General features: G+C 38.5%; 1 protein-coding gene across 1 annotated transcript in view; it reads right to left on the bottom strand.

Moving 5' to 3' along the window:
* Positions 1 to 18,720, bottom strand: part of pclob (piccolo presynaptic cytomatrix protein b) — a 68,807-nt gene extending 50,087 nt beyond the window's left edge. Inside the window, 8 exon segments of the mRNA XM_043264292.1 lie at positions 33 to 1,496; positions 2,302 to 3,144; positions 3,360 to 4,262; positions 4,355 to 5,179; positions 5,264 to 6,163; positions 9,091 to 9,966; positions 10,413 to 11,164; positions 18,541 to 18,720. Of these exon segments, the coding sequence (XP_043120227.1) occupies positions 33 to 1,496; positions 2,302 to 3,144; positions 3,360 to 4,262; positions 4,355 to 5,179; positions 5,264 to 6,163; positions 9,091 to 9,966; positions 10,413 to 11,045 (6,444 nt within the window). The 5' untranslated portion in view covers positions 11,046 to 11,164; positions 18,541 to 18,720.
* Positions 18,721 to 18,927: the final 207 nt, after the last annotated feature.

Below are 18,927 nucleotides of genomic sequence, written 5' to 3'. Positions count from 1 at the left end.
GTACATTTGTTCAGTGTAAAAAGGCTGCTTACCTCTGTTTCATGGGGCATGGGGTTGAAGCCACATAGATTACAGACAGTGTTTTTACACTCAGTACAGGAATTGTAATTGGGAGGCTCCTTCTGCAAATCGACTTTACAGAGAGGGCAGGCTTTGGGAAATGATTTAGTGGGCTCTGTCCTTGTTGTTTCTGGTAGATCTCTATCTTTTGCAACTGATGTAATTGTTGGCTGTGCCTGACTGACCGTGGATTTCTTGTCATCTTTTTTTAGCTGTTCTTGTATATTTTCAGGATGTTCTTTTTTGTCATCTGAAAGAAGCATTTTAGGAGAGACTTCAGATCCTTTTGAGGATACAGGAGGTGTGCTTGTCTTAAGAGGTGTCTGAGAAACTCCAGAACCCTTTTGTGAGGAAGGTGGAGTGGTGATTTTATCTGAAGTCTGAGAAACTGATGAACCTTTGCGAGAAGATGGTGGGGTTGTAGTCTTAGCAGATAGTTGGGAAGATGTGGATCCTTTGCGAGAAGAGGGTGGTGTTGTAGAAGTCTCATCAAGAGCTGATGAGATCAGATTACTTGCTGAACTAAAAAGGGACGAACCAAATCCCAAAACCTTCCCAGAGACAGCAGATGCTGCAGGTGGAAGTAAAGGAGACTCAGATCTACCTCTAGACTCTTCAGGGATTTCAGGGGAGACAGGAACATGTCCACCTTTGGAATTCCCTTGTTCTTGCTGCTGTGGGGTAGCTCCTTTAGTGGTAAGTTCACCTTTTTCTGCAACTTTAGTTTTTGCCCCATCTGTATTTGTAATGCTTTTAGAGTTTACTGCAGGTTCAGACTCTTTCTGTAAGATTGCAGGAGTTGTTTTAACAGACCTCTGTGAAACTGTAGAACCCTTACGAGAGGAAGGTGGAGTGGTATTCATTTTACTGGAGATTTGTGACACTGCAGAACCTTTGCGAGAGGTTGGTGGTGTCTTATCAGACATTTGAGAAGCTGTTGAAGCCTTGCGAGAACTAGACGGTGTTGTAGAGGACTCATCTTGAACAGCCGTTGAGATTAGATTTGATGCTGAGCTTAAGAATGAAGAACCGAACCCTAGAACCTTCTCGGAGACAGCAGAGACAGCAGGCTGAGGAGAAGGTGATCGAGATCTAGCTCCTCCAAAACCAAACCCAAAGAATCCAGCTTTGTCTGGTTGCGGAACAGTTTTTTGAGATTCTGACTTTGGAACTTCTGCAATATGTTGTTGTTTCATTTCTTTTTGGGTGGGTTGTTCAGTTTCTGCTATTGTTTGCTTATTGTCTTGTTTCTCTGCCACTTCTGGTTTCTTATCCTTTTGAACTGCATCTGCTGGAAGATGTGGCTTCTTCTGTGAAGCATCTAGAGTGGGAGTATCTGTTTTAAGGGGTGCAACATCCTTAGCGTGTGACTGAATCTGCGCAGGATGAAGTTCTGGTGCTTTCTTCATCTGACACGCCAAACAAAGCCACTTCATCTGTAGTTTTGTAAAGTACATTGAATTAATAATTTTGTAACTCAAATTTACATTATATAGTATCCCAGACTAAAGTAGATTAACCACACTGTTTATTAATTTGCAATGTTTAAAGCCAGCTCAAATAAATTACATTAAAGAAGGGATAAACATTGTAAGCTTTCCTGTCAACATGAAACTGTTGATTCTCAAATTACATCATGATAGTTTTCCAATAAAGTCTGCATGAGCTCAAAATAGACACAATTTATTCTCATAATCCAACTGGTTTTATCGTAAACAGGTCACTTGTGCTTTTCTTTTTTGAATTTGCAATCTTTAAATCAGGTTTTTTAATTTGATCTTGTTATATGCTCTCTTCTCTTCTCTGGCATATGCAAGACCACACAACATTTAAGATCTTCCTTCATTCTGGTATGCAATGTTTACTTTTCCACAATCCAATCACAGCAAACGAAAACTAAGAAATTATCATTTGTTAATCTGTGCTACTCTTTTTTTGATAGCCCACATTAGACATTCTACTAAGTATAAGTAAAATTGCAACTATATGTGCTACCAGTTTTGGATTATCAGTATACTGTCTGCTGTATCTGCGAAACATTTTTTGATGATGCAGCCAACAGACAAAAGTACATATCTACTTTTCTACTAACCCTAACCTATCAGTCTAATACAGTTAATACAGCGTCTAATGTGGACTACTGAAATAATGTGTTACTCAAAGTGGTTAGCAATTTCTATCCATGCTAACTTTAACAAAACAAAATAAAAAAAATGTTTAACACAAGTGATATTTTCTTACCTGATTTTCATGGGGCATAGGGTTGAACCCACACAAGTTACATACAATATTTTTGCATTCAGTGCAGCTGTTGTACTGATCTTTCTTGAGCTCCACCTTGCAAAGTGGGCAGACCTTGGGAAGAGGCTTGGATATAAGTGTCTCTAATTTATCCTCTTTTGCTTTATCTGATGGCTCCTGAGGTGATGATGTCTTCTCCTCATGTTTCAGTCCAATTGATGGTTTAGTATCTTTACTAAGTTGAGCTTTCTGGGAACCTTGTGTAGTTTCAGAACCTTTTCGTGAGCTAGGAGATGTTGTGTTGTTGTTGAACAATGACTGAGATACTGTAGAGCCTTTACGTGAGCCAGGAGGAGGTGTTGTTTCTGAAACTGATGAACCTTTACGGGAGGTAGGAGGTGTCGTGGAAGGTTCATCCTGAACAGCTGATGATATCAGATTAGAGGCTGTGCTAAGAAAGGAGGAACCAAACCCTAAAACTTTCCCAGACGCAGAAACAGCAGGCTGAGGTGAAGGAGACCTGGATCGAGCTCCACCAAAGCCAAAACCAAAAAATCCAGATTCCTCTTGATGAGGTTTGTCTGATTTCACCTGCTGAGATGTCATCGGTTGACTGAGCTCTTGTGGTGTCACATCAGTGGGCACCTTTCCCCCTTCTACAGCTGTTTTCTGACCAGTTCTGGTGCCTTCCTCCACATTTTGTTTCTTCTGCACAGATCCTGGAACATCTTGCTCCTTCTTTTTTGGCACTGGGCATGCTTTCTTATCTTGATCTTGAGGCTCTGCATGGGAAGGCATTGATGCTCGCTGCACCTGACAGGTTAAGCAAAGCCACTCCTTTGCCTGCCAACAAATAAGACAAATAAGAGTTCACAAAGCTCTTATACTGTAATCTGAAATAGGATTATTGATGCGGGTTCGATTATATAAAAACATACACAACAATATTGCTGAATTAGCTATAAAAATTATAATCCTGTAAAAAGTATACTGTAGAGCAGTGTTAGTCTCCGGTCATAGAGGGTCACAGCTATTTTTCAAATACTAAATTATCTTACCTTGGTTTGATGAGGCATGGGATTAAATCCACAGAGGTTACATACAACGCTCTTGCATTCAGTGCAGGTGTTGAAGTTTGGAGGATCTTTCTTGAGATCGACTTTGCAAAGTGGACATTCTTTAGGCAGAGAATGAGAGGACGTATCAGCTGCTTGAGGCTTTGATGGGGGTGTAGATGGTGCTTTGAAAGGTTGAGATTGCATGGACTTCTTGTCTGCCAACTGCTTTTGAGAGAGAGGCTTATTTTCCACATCATGCATTTTTGTTGAATCTTGGGATACTGTAGATCCCTTGCGGGATGTGGCTGCGGCTGCCACAGCAGATGTGGTTTTGAGAGATGTCTGTGAAACTGCTGAACCCTTACGAGAGGCAGGCGGCGTTGTAGACTTCAACGAGGTCTGGGAAACTGTGGAACCTTTACGAGGTGGTGGCGGTGTTGTGGAGGACTCATCTTGAACTACTGAAGATATGAGATTAGATGCTGAGCTGAGGAATGAGGAACCAAACCCTAGAACCTTCTCTGAGACAACAGGTTGAGGCGAAGGTGATCGAGATCGAGTACCACCAAAACCAAAGCCAAAGAAACCTGTATCTTCTTTGGAGGAATCAGATTGTTTTGTGGTTTCGGATTTGGCTGGGGCACTACTATCTTTTGGCTGTTGAGGTTTTATAGTTTCTTTCTGTGCAGGTTTTTCCTTTGGGACATTTTGTAATGTAGACGTAGTGGTGAGTTTTTGAAGTGCTGTTTTTGACTGGTCCTCAGTTCTACTGGCTCCTGAAGGAGGCTGATGTGGAACTGTTTCATGTTGTTGTGATCCAGCATTAGTTTGTACCTGGGGATTTAGACTTGAAGGTTCAGATGCTCTCTTTATCTGGCAGTTCAAACAGAGCCATTCCTTCACCTGTATGACCAAATTCACAATCACAAATTAACATTAATGTCCTTTAATTAATCAGTTATGACCAGTAGAGTAAAATCATTTATTTCTCTTACCTCTTTTTGGTGAGGCATGGGGTTAAATCCACAACGGTTACACACAATGTTTTTGCAATCAGTGCAGGTGCTAAAATTAGGAGGATCATTGGTAATATCTGCCTTGCAGAGTGGACAGATTTTTGGAAGAGGCTGGGAAGTTTTGTCAACTTTTGCAGACAATGTTTGGTCTGTTTTTGCTTTCACAGAAGATTTACTGGATAGCTGAGGTGACTCAGAAATCTTTATTTCTTGTTTTTGCACAGTAGATTGTTTAGTGTCCCCTGTGTTTGTGGTCTGTGGAACAGCAGAGCTCTTCCGAGACATGGGTGGTGTTGAGCTCTGGGAAACTGTGGAAGCTTTGCGGGAGGTTGGTGGTGTTGAAGATGTCTCATCTTGCACAGCTGAAGATATTAAATTAGATGCTGAGCTGAGAAAGGATGAACCAAAGCCAAGAACCTTCCCAGATACAGCAGACATAGCAGGCTGAGGAGATGGAGATCTTGACCTAGCACCACCAAAACCCAAAAATCCAGTGTCTTCCTTGGCTGTCTTGGCTGCCTTGGCAGGAACTACAGATTTGGCTTCATGTTCTTGCTGCTGGGCTTTTTGGATTGGCAGAGTACCATTTGGAGCCTTGTTTTGTTGTTCTGGTAATTTTTGAGAAGGTTCAATTGTCTTGCCTAATTCAGAAACGCCTTTCTTTTGAATTGAGGGTGAAGCCATTGGTTGAGTGGTTGGGATTTTGGTAGGTTGTGCTGCGGTGTCCGGCTTTGGAGGTCCTGGTGGCTCCATTCCTCTTAGAGCTCTTTGAGTCTGACAGTTCAGACAAAGCCATTCTTTCAACTGAAAGGTAAGACAAAGTTGATAACGTGTTCATATGTATCATTAAATATTTATAAAATGTATTAAAAGTAAACATAATAGTACCTCTGTTTGATGTGGTGTTGGGTTGAATCCACAGAGATTGCACACAGTGTTTTTGCACTCAGTACAAGTGTTGTAGTTGGCAAGGTCCTTTTTGATTTCAACCTTACAGAGTGGACAGGATTTGGGCAAGATTGGAGAGATTTTGTTTGCTTTTGGCATCTGTGAAGAAGGTTCGGCTTTTTTAATTTGAGATATTGGTGCTTTGTTCTTTTGGTCATCGATTAACTCTGTCTTTTTCTCTTCTTTTTGACCGTCAGATAGAATAGCCTTTCCTGTAGATGCTGATAATATAGCCCCTTGCGATGATGCAGACCCTTTGTGAGATGTAGATGGAGCAGAAGTCTTGAGGGAAGTTTGAGAGACTGAAGGTGCTTGAGGGTTATGTGGTGGTGTCGTAGAAGTTTCATCTTGAACCGCTGATGAAATCAGATTAGATGCTGAGCTCAGGAAGGAAGACCCAAATCCTAAGACCTTACCAGACACGGCTGAAACAGCAGGCTGAGGGGATGGTGATCGTGACCGGGCTCCACCAAAGCCTGAAAAGCCAAAAAGTCCTGACTGTTCTTGTCCAATCTCAGCCTGTGGTGCTGCTTTAGACACAGGAGGAGAGGGGGCATTTTTTGCTGTTGGTTGCTGTAAAGGCTTAGCAGAGGGAGCTTGCTTTGCTCCTGCTGCACTAGTCTGTTGTTCATGCATTTCCTTTTTCTGAGAAGCAGGTTGGTTGGCAGGACTAGTCTTTGTTGGCTGAGCCGTGGGCTGTTTCTCTAAAGGACCATGTGTAGATTCCATCTTTTGAGATTTGCTGGACTGTGTTTGGGATTTTACAGTGGGTTGTCCCGGAGGCTCTATTCCTTTCAGCGCTCTCTGTGTCTGGCAGTTTAAGCAAAGCCACTCTTTTGCCTGCAAAAACATTACAGAAAATAATGAGTTATTTATCCACATTTAATTCACAATATATATATATATATATATATATATATATATATATATATATATATATATATATATATATATATATATATATATATATATATATATGATTAAATTGTTATGTACTTTGCAAGTGTATATTTATTAATAATATAAATATTTTAATATTTCAAACACTCTTAATAAAAAAGGTAATAAAACAAGTATTTATATAGTTTGGTTATGTTGCAAATGTTTTCTTTAGAATCCTTCCCAGCAAGCTGAAATTTGAATATTTTCATGTTGGAGCAGCCCTTACAACTATAGAACACTCAACTATAGAGTTTCATGACTCTGGTATACTCCTACACATCATAGACAACTGTATAGTATACTGAAAATGCATATTCTGCCAGAGGCCAAAAGAACTACTTTTATGTATAAACACTTTCCAAGCTTGAAGGATGAAACCTCAGCATGTTCATCTCACACCGGCCCTAAGATACTCTTAAATGTTTTATTATCCTGAAAATGCAAGGTTTAGAGGCCGACATTGCAGTATTTTTGACTTTCCAGTAAGCTTGAAGGCTGAAACAAATATTTTCATATCAGAGAGCAGAGCAATCCTCTGATGAACCATAAAGTCCCATTAGGCTACACAGAAAATCATTTGAAATATTTACCAATGGGTCAATGGGATCTTTTGTGTTACAAACAACAACACATCCATAAAATGTGGATTTACTAAGGCTAACTATAGTATAATATGTTGCATAATATATATATAAACATACTGTGCTTATAAAAAATATGAGAAAAATTTATTTATGATACATTTCAGAGTTTGAACTCCTTTTGTTCGCTTTTTGCTATTTTGCTACAATAGATCTCTGAAGGTTAAATAAAATCTCCTCTGTATCTCAAACTTTTATTTATATTTGTGCTGCCTGCACAATTCTCAAGCACACGGCTCATCCTGAAGCCCAAACTTAATCTCTGGAGAAAGCCAGCAGCTCTCTTTTTTAGGCCTTAGGAAACAGACTAAATCATTTAGATAATTTTAGCATGGGATAAAAATATACACAGATGTGTTGCATTTGCTAATTCCCTAGACTTAAGGCAATTCCCAGGTTTGAATATTTCGTGATTAAACACTAATAACACAGTCGTGGCCACGAATGAAGGTGACCTTCATATCGAAACATATTTTTCACTATTATCTCATTTCAACAACAACGAGCACTTGACACTGAGCACAACAGAGTAGCAGATGCCACTGTAATCTACACCTCATCTCTGTGCTTTTGAACTCTCTTGGAAAAGTCTTAGATGTTATCTCCGAGGACTACCCACTGATCCTCTGTCTGCTGAGTTTTCGTCATACAGTCGGCCCATGTGACCCAATAGCCTTGGAGTCACCTTGCCAGGCTGCACATAAACTCTGAACGGTTAATTATAGAGTCAAGTGTCTTTTGTGCTCAACACATCTTAAAAGATGAAATGGCCATTTAGGGCCAAACTGGTGTGCTCGGGACTTCCAGATGATGACAATAGCGGTGGTAAGGGGTCTCTGGGGGACTTACATTATTACAGCAACTTCATTGCTAAGACTAAGCACAAGACACATTGCTTACATTAGCTTGATTATACTATTCCCTAATTATACAACCTGATTGTCAAAATCCAAAAGCTAGTCTGTGTTTTGGAAAATCTATAGTTGCAATCACAAACATTATTATAATGCTAGAATTTGAGTGTATGTGTATGTTTATGGATTCAAATAAAATTTTCATCCCAGCACTACCAGAAAGTAACCAACTAATCTTAATATTAAACATAATGAAAGTGATTTTAAATGTCTTACTGATTTCAGCCACACCAAATCTCTCTCTAAAATCTTATTAGGCATATTAGCTATTTGTTTTGTTGCTTATTATTCTACCTACAGAGAGTGTTTTTTTTCTGACTGGTTTTACAAAAAATAAAACATAAAACAAATAAGTGGAAAAAAGCACAACTTTTTTCAGGACATCTACTTCAGTGATATGCATGTGATAGCTTTATGTGGGGTATTTCAAAGAAAAAAATGACTTGACAAAACAGAAATAATGACACACAGTGAAACAAAATAGAAAAACAAAATTAGGTGACAAAAACCAGCAACAGTGGTAAGAAGTCATGAAAATAAAAGACATGAATTCCCTTGGACTTCAAAATAAAAGGTATGAATGCCACTAAGGCCTGAAAATAATGACAAACAAAATGGTTACAACAAAACAGCAGATCTGAAAACTTTGGTTGTAAAAATGAAAACCATAGATCCCCTTGGATCAACACTAATCAACACAATATCATTGTGAATTAGCCTCACTCCTCAAGACTTTCTTGATGACTTTGCTGGGTCTGGAAGGTGGCTAAAGGCAGCATACTACATAAACAGTAACAGACAAGCCACTAACTGCGATGTTTGACCCAGATAGATCATTAAAGTCACTAAGCACACAATGTCTATTCATTCATAACATCTATTTATCACCCAAAGCCCTAATGGATCTGTGAATCACTCTATTGCATAACTAAAAAAGAAAGAAACAGTGTGAAACTGCACATTGATGTTTTCTTTTTTGCCTTGAGAGTCAAGTGCTTTATTTTTGTATGTTTAGGCAGGGAGTAGTCCGAGGTAATTGAGAATCAAGGCACATTTTGTCTCTCTCACAGCCATTTTCGGTCTGCCTTCCACAAGACTGCCTCCACACAAAACAAAGAGACTAGAAAATACATCCATCTTTTACAACAGAATCACTGGAATCACTGAGAACATGTCCTCTGAAATTGCTCTTGACATTTTCTGCCCACAGTTCATTGCACAAACCATAATGTGAACCTACCACAAGAAAATGCATTCATCTGTTTCTTACCTCTGTTTGATGAGGCACAGGATTAAATCCGCACTGATTACACACGGTGGTCTTGCATTCAGTGCAGGTACTGTAGTTAGGAGGATCTCTTCTCAAGTTTGCCTTGCAGAGTGGACAGGCTTTGGGAAGAAGTTTTGGGCTTTGTTCTAATTTAGTTGCCTGAGCAGATGAGGATTCTTTTGTTGCTGTTGTTTTTTGAGTGTCTTGGGGTTTACTTTGTTGCTGCTGCATTTTTCCCTCCGGTGTTTGTGATTTAGGAACACTGGTGGAGCCCTTAGTGGCCTCTGAGCCTTTTCTTGAGGAAGGGGGTGTGGAAGTCTTGGCAGAGGTTTGGGAAATTGTGGAACCCTTTCGAGAGGTTGGTGGGGTTGCGGAAGGCTCATCCTGGGCAGCTGAAATCAAATTAGATGCTGAGCTAAGAAACGAAGAACCAAAGCCTAGAACCTTCCCAGAGACAGAAGAGGCACCGGGTTGTGGAGAAGGAGAGCGGGATCGAGCACCACCAAAGCCAAAACCAAAGAAACTGGACTCTTCTTCTTTTTTAGCGGGCTCAATCTTGGATGGTGTTTCAGTTTTGGCAGGAGGAGCACCTTTTGTCGTCTGTTGTGGAGGAGGTTTTGGTTGTGATGTTTGCTGCGACGGATGAGCTGCACTTGTGCTGGACTGGCTTGATGGTTTCTGACCCTCTGTTGGTTTGGTTGACTGGCTGGCAGATGGGGGCATCTGCTTACTGTGAGGAGTATCTTTCTTTGTGGGGTTCTGTGATGGTACTGAGTCATTGGGCTGTGGCTGGGCTTTTAGCATAGGAGGTCTGCTGTTCTCTGCCCCACCCAGAGCTCTCTGCATCTGGCAATTCAGGCAAAGCCACTCCTTAGCCTATGAACATGGAGGATAAACATTTGTTAAACAACTGCTAGTTTTTAACTTACCAAAAAGTTCAAATTAATCAGTGGTTCTGCATTGTTCAGCACAGAAAATCAATTTACACAGTGAAAAATGTCTTCTGAAGATTAATGGTTGCATTGATGAAAGCTCAATTTACTTCTTTAGTGAATGGTGATAAATAATGTTGAAAAATGTTAGATTTGGGGAAGAAAACTGTCAGGGGATTAAAACCATCACCGTCCAATAAAACAGAGACTGTGAACTCTGGCTTGAAACTAATAATGGTGGACCTTCATCTGAAAAGTGACATGTAAATCTAGGTAGGTCTATTATGTAATAGCTATAGATAAAGATCTGCTATTTTTAATTAAAAAAGGACCAAAAAAAATATAATGCTAACACAGATAAAACAAAATTAGTTTGAAATTTTTACTCACTGTTGCATCTGGAGGACTGAACCCACACATGTTGCATACCACTGATTTACACTGTGTGCAGGTGTTATGGTTGGGCGAATCCTTGGACTTAAGATTGAGTTCTGTATTTTTACAGACTGGACAGAGGGATTTCACCGCGGTTCCAGGTCCACCTTTCACCTGAGGCTCTGATGAAGGAGGCCTTGAGCCAGCTGCGCCTCCTGGATGAGACCCAGGTCCACTTGGGCCTTGTTGTTGAGGTCCACCCTTCCCAACACCCTGCTTAGGAGATCCACCCCCACCTGCTCCTTGTTGCAATCCTCCCCTGCCCGCTCCCTGTTGTGAAGGACCTCCTCTCCCAGCGCCTTGCTGTACAGGACTTCCCCGTCCAACTCCATGTGGCTGAGATCCACCCCGTCCAGCTCCTTGGCCTCCCCTTCCCACACCCTGTGCCTGCTGTCCACTTTGTCTCTGAGGCCCCTGTGAGGCTGGTTGGCCATTCCCCTGCTGTTGAGGATCTTTCTGCTTTGAGGATCCTGGAGGCTGCTGTTGTTGTTGTTTTTCCTCCTCATCCCCAAAAAGACTTAACTTGTTTACAGCAGAGGACATTGCACTTAGAGGATTCCCCCCACTCAGAAAGTTGGAGGAAAACATGTTGGCTGTTGGGAATGGAGCTCTGAAGACTGGTATAGGAGAGGGCTGGGATGGGGGGAGCCCAGAGGAGGGAGTCTCTCACCAGTTGCAAATATCCCTCACATTTACCTCCAGTGTCCCTTAGGAAATAGAAAATTGACAATGAAAAGAGAATCCATGCATCAATTGTATTTTTATTGCATGTGTGTATATATATATATATATATATATATATATATATATATATATATATATATATATATATATATATATATATATATATAAGCATTAAAAACAATGTAATACCATAGGCATATTAACATTCAAATATTAGTAGTTCCAGACTCTATTAACAAAAGGATTTAATATGAAGTTACATAATAAATATACGCCAGTTCTGAAAAATGTGGCGAAATGAGAATAGTATTTTAGTTGTAATTTTTTTTAGGCATAGTTTAGCCAAATAATCTTCTTCAAGGCAAGTAAAACTCTAATTTAGGAAAGAGTGGTACATAAAATAAGCAAAACATTTAAGCATTTATGGCATGTAGAGGTTGTAGATGGTAGATGATCAATCTCACATAGTCACGATCTGCAGTCATCACACTGACACGTAACATCCAGTCATATATTAAATAAATAAGCTAACAGTAAGAGGCTCCCTTAATGCCCTGATTATCATGCATTCCACCTTTAACTTAATTTGAATCGGCACTTTTTCATATTTAGTTTATGTGATCTTATATCAGCTGGTGTTTTGAATGACATTGCATTGGAATGCATGACATCTTGACAACATATCTGTTATAGACCATGCTATAAAAATAATACGTTGATTAAAAATGTTAACACCCATGGTATTTGATAACTACAATCCAAATTGTGAGTTAAGATTCTTCTGTTACAGTTACAAAACTAATTGCAGTTTGGCATTTTATTATTGTTTATTAACACATGTAATGCACTTCTATAAAAAAAAATCCATCATGACTGTGTTAAAGCGATGAAACGCTTAAAATTTGGTGTCCCTGTAATTGACTTAGCGTTTGGACGTTTCCCTTCAGCACCTCGGACAGCGCTCTACACTCAGCTCATGCATCACGTCTTTCTCTCTGCCTTTCAGCGTGAAATACAACACGCCATACCATTCACAGCAGTAACTCTACGCGGACACATTTATGACGAGGAACTTTAAAGGGTCAGTGGGTTTTCTGTGCGTAAATGTAGAAATGTTTTTCAGTATACCGCGCGCCATCGAAATTAAAACCACACTGACGATCGTTAACCTGATATCAACGTGAAATTGTAACACTGTGCTCTTCTAACAGCCTACAAACATATATCGACGGATTAAGTTTTTCTGCTTCTGCTCCTTCAAAAGCAACATCTATAACCCGTCTACAGAAATCATCCGTCGGAATATCCGGGTTGTAAAGACTCCACTGCATGTGTAAAACACAGATAGGTTTACAACCGTATTTTTGTTTTAAACTTAACGTTTCGTTATTTACATAATTGTCAGTTTCCGTTACACAACACCAATATATATATATCTTATATATATTCCAATTTACCGAAAAAAAACCTCTAATATTATAGGTTGGTTATTTGATATGAGGTTGTAGATGGTAGATGATCAATCTCAGACAGTCACGATCTGCAGTAATCAAACTGATCACGCCACATAACATGCGTTCAAACGGCAAATAAAAAAAGCTAACGGTGAGAAATGGAGGTTCCCTCGCTGTCCAGATCATGATGCATTTGCCCTTGATCAAACCCTGTCGTAGGATTTCCTAGCCTCATCACTAAAACCGCATCCTTCCGAAAGCATTTACAGACTACAAGTATTTCTCTACTACAACACACCATAATCATCCTTCTTCAAAACTACTACTCCGATCACATGGAAAAACATGATTATTTTCACCAGAACGGTCAGCTGAAGTGGTACGAACAGCATCCTACCTTACAGCGTACGAGCATCCTTATTTATTCTCCCATTTCTGTCTCTCTAGTGCTGTTTGGTGATCGGCTGCTCGGCGTCTAGGATGGAGGTTACGAGGATCTGAGGGCATACCCGCTTTCACAATCGCCCCCTCTGCGCATGCGCAGCACATGGCAGGTGATCAGCATACATCACCTCGCGAAAATTGAATTTAAAGCGACATAATCATTCGTCTTTGACAAACTGTCCGCTGATAATCGGCTTCCGTTTGTCTGGGCATCTTTTAGGGTTTGATATCGTTTGGGAAAAAAAAATATATATATATATATATATATATATATATATATATATATATATATATATATATATATATATATATTTAAGCACAAAGGAATGTTGACAGTGTATTAGTATAAATAAATAAATAAACAAACAAAACCTCCAGATTATTTGCATTACCACAATACTGTTTTTATAAAATGTATATATAAAATTGAAACATTATTTTAATATTACTATGATAATAATGATTAATATTGTTGTTACATAGTTTTAATCTAAATGTAAAAACGTATAAAGAAAAAGTGGATATTTTAACAATGGATAAAACAACAAACAAACATGACATCTGCAATATTATCCACCCCTCTGTCAATATGCAACACTACTAACCAAAAAGTAATTCTTTAAAACAAAATAAAAATTTCAAATGTTGTAAAGTGAACTTTAATCACTAACAAATCGCCACCTTGGAATTATAATCTGCATTTAGAGCGGTTAAGCTTCAAAGTTTTTGCATCCCATAGACATCTGTAGATAGAACCCTCTTTTTGCTTCCTAAAAGACCCGAAATGTAAATTAAACATCAAATAATGTAGTCACAGAATAAGAATATGTAAAAGATTTCATTTCATCAAGATCACAATTTCATTTACATCTTTTGTGCTTGAATACATACATACATATACTACCCTGAGGTGATAGAATACAACAGAAGTAAACAAAAATAAATAAAAAAAGTATATATATATATATATATATATATATATATATATATATATATATATATATATATATATATATATATATATAGCAGATTCTAGGAAATTTGTCCACTGGATGCAATCTGCTATGACATGCAATCTGGCTTATGTTTATTAATTTAGAAGGTCAACTGTGGTCAGTATAAAAGAGTGAGCCTGTGGCAATGGCCTAAATCAGTTCACCTTCAAATCACAGTATACATTGATGGAGTGTGACAATTCATGCTCTCTCACTTGTCTCTTCTACTTTTACTCTATTCCTGCTTATCATTTTTCTGTGCATGCTCACTCACATGCAGCATCATTCAATTTATCAGGGAGTGAGAGAAGCATGCTTTTCTCTGTCTGCATTATAGTTTTTTGCCTGGCAGGATCAGATATGGTCCTGGGAGAATCTAATGTGCTCCACTCTACTGCTAATGGTCGATCCATAAAAGACCATCAGTGCCGCCATGCCAGCACCATTACCTGAGTCTTGCTGCCCCATCCTTCTTCCAGAATGCAGCTCTCAACAGTCATCAGACTTCAAATATTTCAATATGAGATCTCCTCTTTCTTACTGTCTCTAAAGCACTGGTGGGAATGCAACTGGCCGCATTATGATTATGCATAGTTAGAACATTTGTTTTTGTGCAGTAAATAGTTACGGTTCTTCACTGGAATATCAATCTTCAATACTGTTTCTAAACTAAAAAGTTTTCAAACCACAAAGGAAGCCATGCACTATAAACATCTATTGAAGTGTTAATTTCCTCTGTAGTGAACGGTTATTCTTTCCCATGATATGCACTGGATTTTTTTAAATAATTACATTTAAAAAGGCCTGTTAACTGCTTTGATTGAATTCAATGTTTGCAGAGCATGAGTGGCCACTTATCACATCCACACTGTCAAGGGCCAGACATTCCTTATACAGTAAGTGCTCATCTCTTATCTTTATTCAGGCTTTGAACTGTGCCAAACTTGTACCTGTTCAAATCAAATTATTTGATTGACTCCATATTCTCCCTATGTTTCCCCTTTTCTCTAAAATGTCTAGTTGCCGGTGAAGCCCAACTGCTTACTCAAAAGCCCAGACTGAAAACCATGTTGGATCGAGGTCACATAAATCAGGAGTGCCTGGCTTACAGCCCAGGTGAGTTTTTCACAAGAAACATTTGATTCAAGACAGTAGACCAAGCCTGTCACCCTGCAATGCGCTGAACAAGAGCAGTCTAAACAATCTGCCAAGAAGCTATACACCACAGATTGCACCTCTTCAGCATCTCTCTGGGGATTAAGTCCAAAACCATAACTGCCATTTACTCCTTCCAATGCAAATTAATTCTCATCACTTTAGAAGAAGCCCTCAATCATTCTGAGCTATAGTTTAGCAATGGCTTATGGAATAATCATATATCACCTAATGTGCAGAGTCAGATGATATTGGAAAGAATGCCTCTTTCAGCAAAGTCAGCATGTCTTGAAACCATATCATTTATGGATCTCACCTGCTTGCCCATATTTGAAGACGCAAAATTAAAGGTTTGATGACCAATAAACCAGAGTTCATGAACTAAACTTCAATGAACCATTGAATAAGGTTTTTTCAAATGTTTTTTGTAATATGAAAGTTCAACAGATGGACCAAGCTAGAACAAGAACAGTGGAACATTAAACAATAAATAGAACAATATAATGATAGACAAAACAGATAGCATTACAGATAGATCAACTGACAGAATCATTCATAAAAATAGAAGGTTGCACTTTGCTATAAAGTGTCTTTGTTACAATGTAATTATACATTAATTATACATTTACAAACATGTTACTATACATTAATGTACTTACTATATGGCGAGGTATAGGATTATGATTTGACTTAGGGTTACTTGCATAATTATGCATTATGTATAATTTATTGCTATTATAATAATAACGTGTAACAAGGACATCTTAAAATAAAATGTTTCTAAATAGAATGATAGATGTAACAAAAAATATATAGATATAACCAAAAATATGACAACAGAACAGGTTTAAGTTAGATTTAAATACTTAGATGGACAGCATGAAAAAGATAGAACAACAAAATGATTAACTGAACGAATGATAGATAGATAGATAGATAGATAGATAGATAGATAGATAGATAGATAGATAGATAGATAGATAGATAGATAGATAGATATTCTACTAAAGATACAGAAATCAGTCAACCAATATAGTGGTGAGTAAATGATGTACATTTTCTTTCTTTTCTTTTTTTTTTGTCTGAACTATTTCTTTAATCCTACATAAATGTCTAAATTATGGTTTGTGTTGAAATAATGTAATTTTTATAAATTCTACCAACATGCTGGAAAATGTTATAAAATCGCTTTGAATGAGGTATGTAGTAAGAGCCAGGAATTGCCTGGAAACATATGCGTTGCCAAATAAAATTGGCTCCAATGCAGTAACGTTAACATGAACAAAAAATTCACCCCATATCTGTATTCCGTGACCGAACAGAATTCTGCCATTAAAGCACACTCATCAAGACAGGCAGAGAGAGTCACGTTTCCCCAGAGCCTGCTCCTGTGAGCGAGCGTGTGTACGGTGAGGACGTGAGCGAGTCGTGCACGGCTTCAATCCCCCACGCTTCACTCTCCCACTCGGCCTGCGCGTCATGTGTTGGGGGAGGGCCACATATACGCGTGTGTGCTGCTGATTATGTGTTGCGTCATGCGTGGGGAAGTGTAAACACTAGGAAGCTGGAATCATTTTTCCTCTCCCACCATTTGTCTGTGTGTGGGTGGGTGGGAGTGTGTCTGTACACATGGCCAGATTGGATCGAACATTTCTCTAGACGCGGTTACAGCACCGTTCTCACCCAGAGGAACAGATATTGCTCAGTAGGCTTAATGAAATTCTCAGGCAAAAAAAAAAAAATGTGTCTCAGATTTTTCTCAGGGAGAAATAAAAAAATATGCACAAATGAAATTGACTCATCAAGAGCAGAGGAAAGAAGAATTTAATGAGACATATTGTGAGCTCTCACAAACTTTGCTGTATTTTCAGTTCTCACCAGAAATAAAGACCATATACACATCTTACAAATAACCATGGTATTAGCTATACATTTTCATTATAATCACTCAGATGTCTGGGCTCAGTAAGATTAATTAATTATTTTCAAATCTTCAGTAAAGTTACGTTTATTAAAAAAAAAAATAATAATAATAAAAAAAAATATAAAAATATATATATATATATATATATATATATATATATATATATATAAATAAATAAATGTAATTGTTTGCATTAATTTTTTCGTGATGCAAACCCGAATTTTACATTTTTCATGCTGATGTGGCACTTATAAATGTATCATTTATACTTTTTATCTGTCATTTTCTATCTATCTATCTATCTATCTATCTATCTATCTATCTATCTATCTATCTATCTATCTATCTATCTATATTTAGTTTACTGAAAACATAATAGCCTGTCAATTAATTTAGAAAGTTTATAATATCACACCTAATATTTTTCTTATGTTTTAGATGATCATTAGAAAGTCCTTGCCATATAAAGTTTAAAAGCCCCACACCATAGTCATTGTATTAGTTTACTGTAGCTTATCATAGGCCCATGTATAGATCAGCTGTGTTTGTTTGCATGTTTGTTTGTGTGTGTGTGTGTGTGTGTGTGTGTGTGTTTGTGTGTGCGCGTGTGCATGTGTTTGAGTGATGTCTGGGGATGTAGGAGCATGTCTTCACTTTCAGTAAGCTCTGCTGCTCCGCTGGCCCTGACATGTTATTCCATCAAGCATGCCTAAACCTTTTGACATTTGTCCTGAAACAAACTTTCTCTTTTTCTGTCTCTTTAAGTGTCAGCTTTTCACGCATAAGCAAACATAGACATACAAATCGATGCATAAACACTGCTAAAAATATACACGTACCAAAACATGAGGACACAAACAGATGGGCAAGCCCAGATAAACAGAAGCTGACAATGACAAATACACATTCACATGTGCACTCATCACACTAGGCCTGAAATATTCTTGCTTTGACTCAGCAGTATTCATTCACGTAATAAGAGGCGCACATGCTGATGTTATAAACTTGATGTTGTAATCTACTTATACACACACACACACACACACACAAAGACAAACATGCAAACAAACCTATCTGCATGTGGAGTACAGCAGAGGGTCAGGCTGTAATCAATACTGTAACTTGATCACACACTGTTTGCCAGTTTCATTAAATTTAAATATCTGCCCAGGAGAGGAAAAAGATGGACCGGGTTGTCCAGCCAGAAAAAAATAGCTTGACAGCTAGTTCACAGCAAACCCCCATCCCTCAGTCGTAATTTCATTTCATATCTGCAAGCCAAGCGTGATGTAAAGCTTGTATGTATGCTAGTATACGATTACATTGTTGGATATAAAATCTTGAAGGTCTTTTTACCAAAATAAACAAGTAAAATAAAGCATAGTTTATTCCAAAAATATAATAAATACATGAGTGCAACCACTTACCTAATTTTAGCCCCGAATGAATTAAGGTTGAAAGCATGCAAATAACCCAAGTCCGATGTGTTTAATGGCGTTAGGGCTGTGTGAATTCCTTTCAAAAGCTGTTAAATCCACAATACATCAGCGTCTCTCCTTGTCATCCATGTTCACAGACTGCCACTGCACTGCCGCCACTAACTCTGATTTTCCCCACCACTGACCATCATCAACTATCAGCCTAAAAATACTCTTAAAGAGACAGCATCACTCTCTCTCCCCTCGCGCTCTTTGGACACGCTTCCAGCTGACTAGGGACTGCCCTAATCTCCTCCTGCTTGTGCGCACCAATCAGAAGCAGGCAGGAAATCAGTAGTGATGTGTAGTGAGAGAGGGGGAAAGAGGGAGAAATAG

This window comes from Puntigrus tetrazona, chromosome 18 (assembly GCF_018831695.1).
Source record: "Puntigrus tetrazona isolate hp1 chromosome 18, ASM1883169v1, whole genome shotgun sequence".
Classification (NCBI taxonomy): Eukaryota; Metazoa; Chordata; class Actinopteri; order Cypriniformes; family Cyprinidae; genus Puntigrus; species Puntigrus tetrazona.
This window is presented reverse-complemented; position numbering and strand designations above follow the sequence as displayed.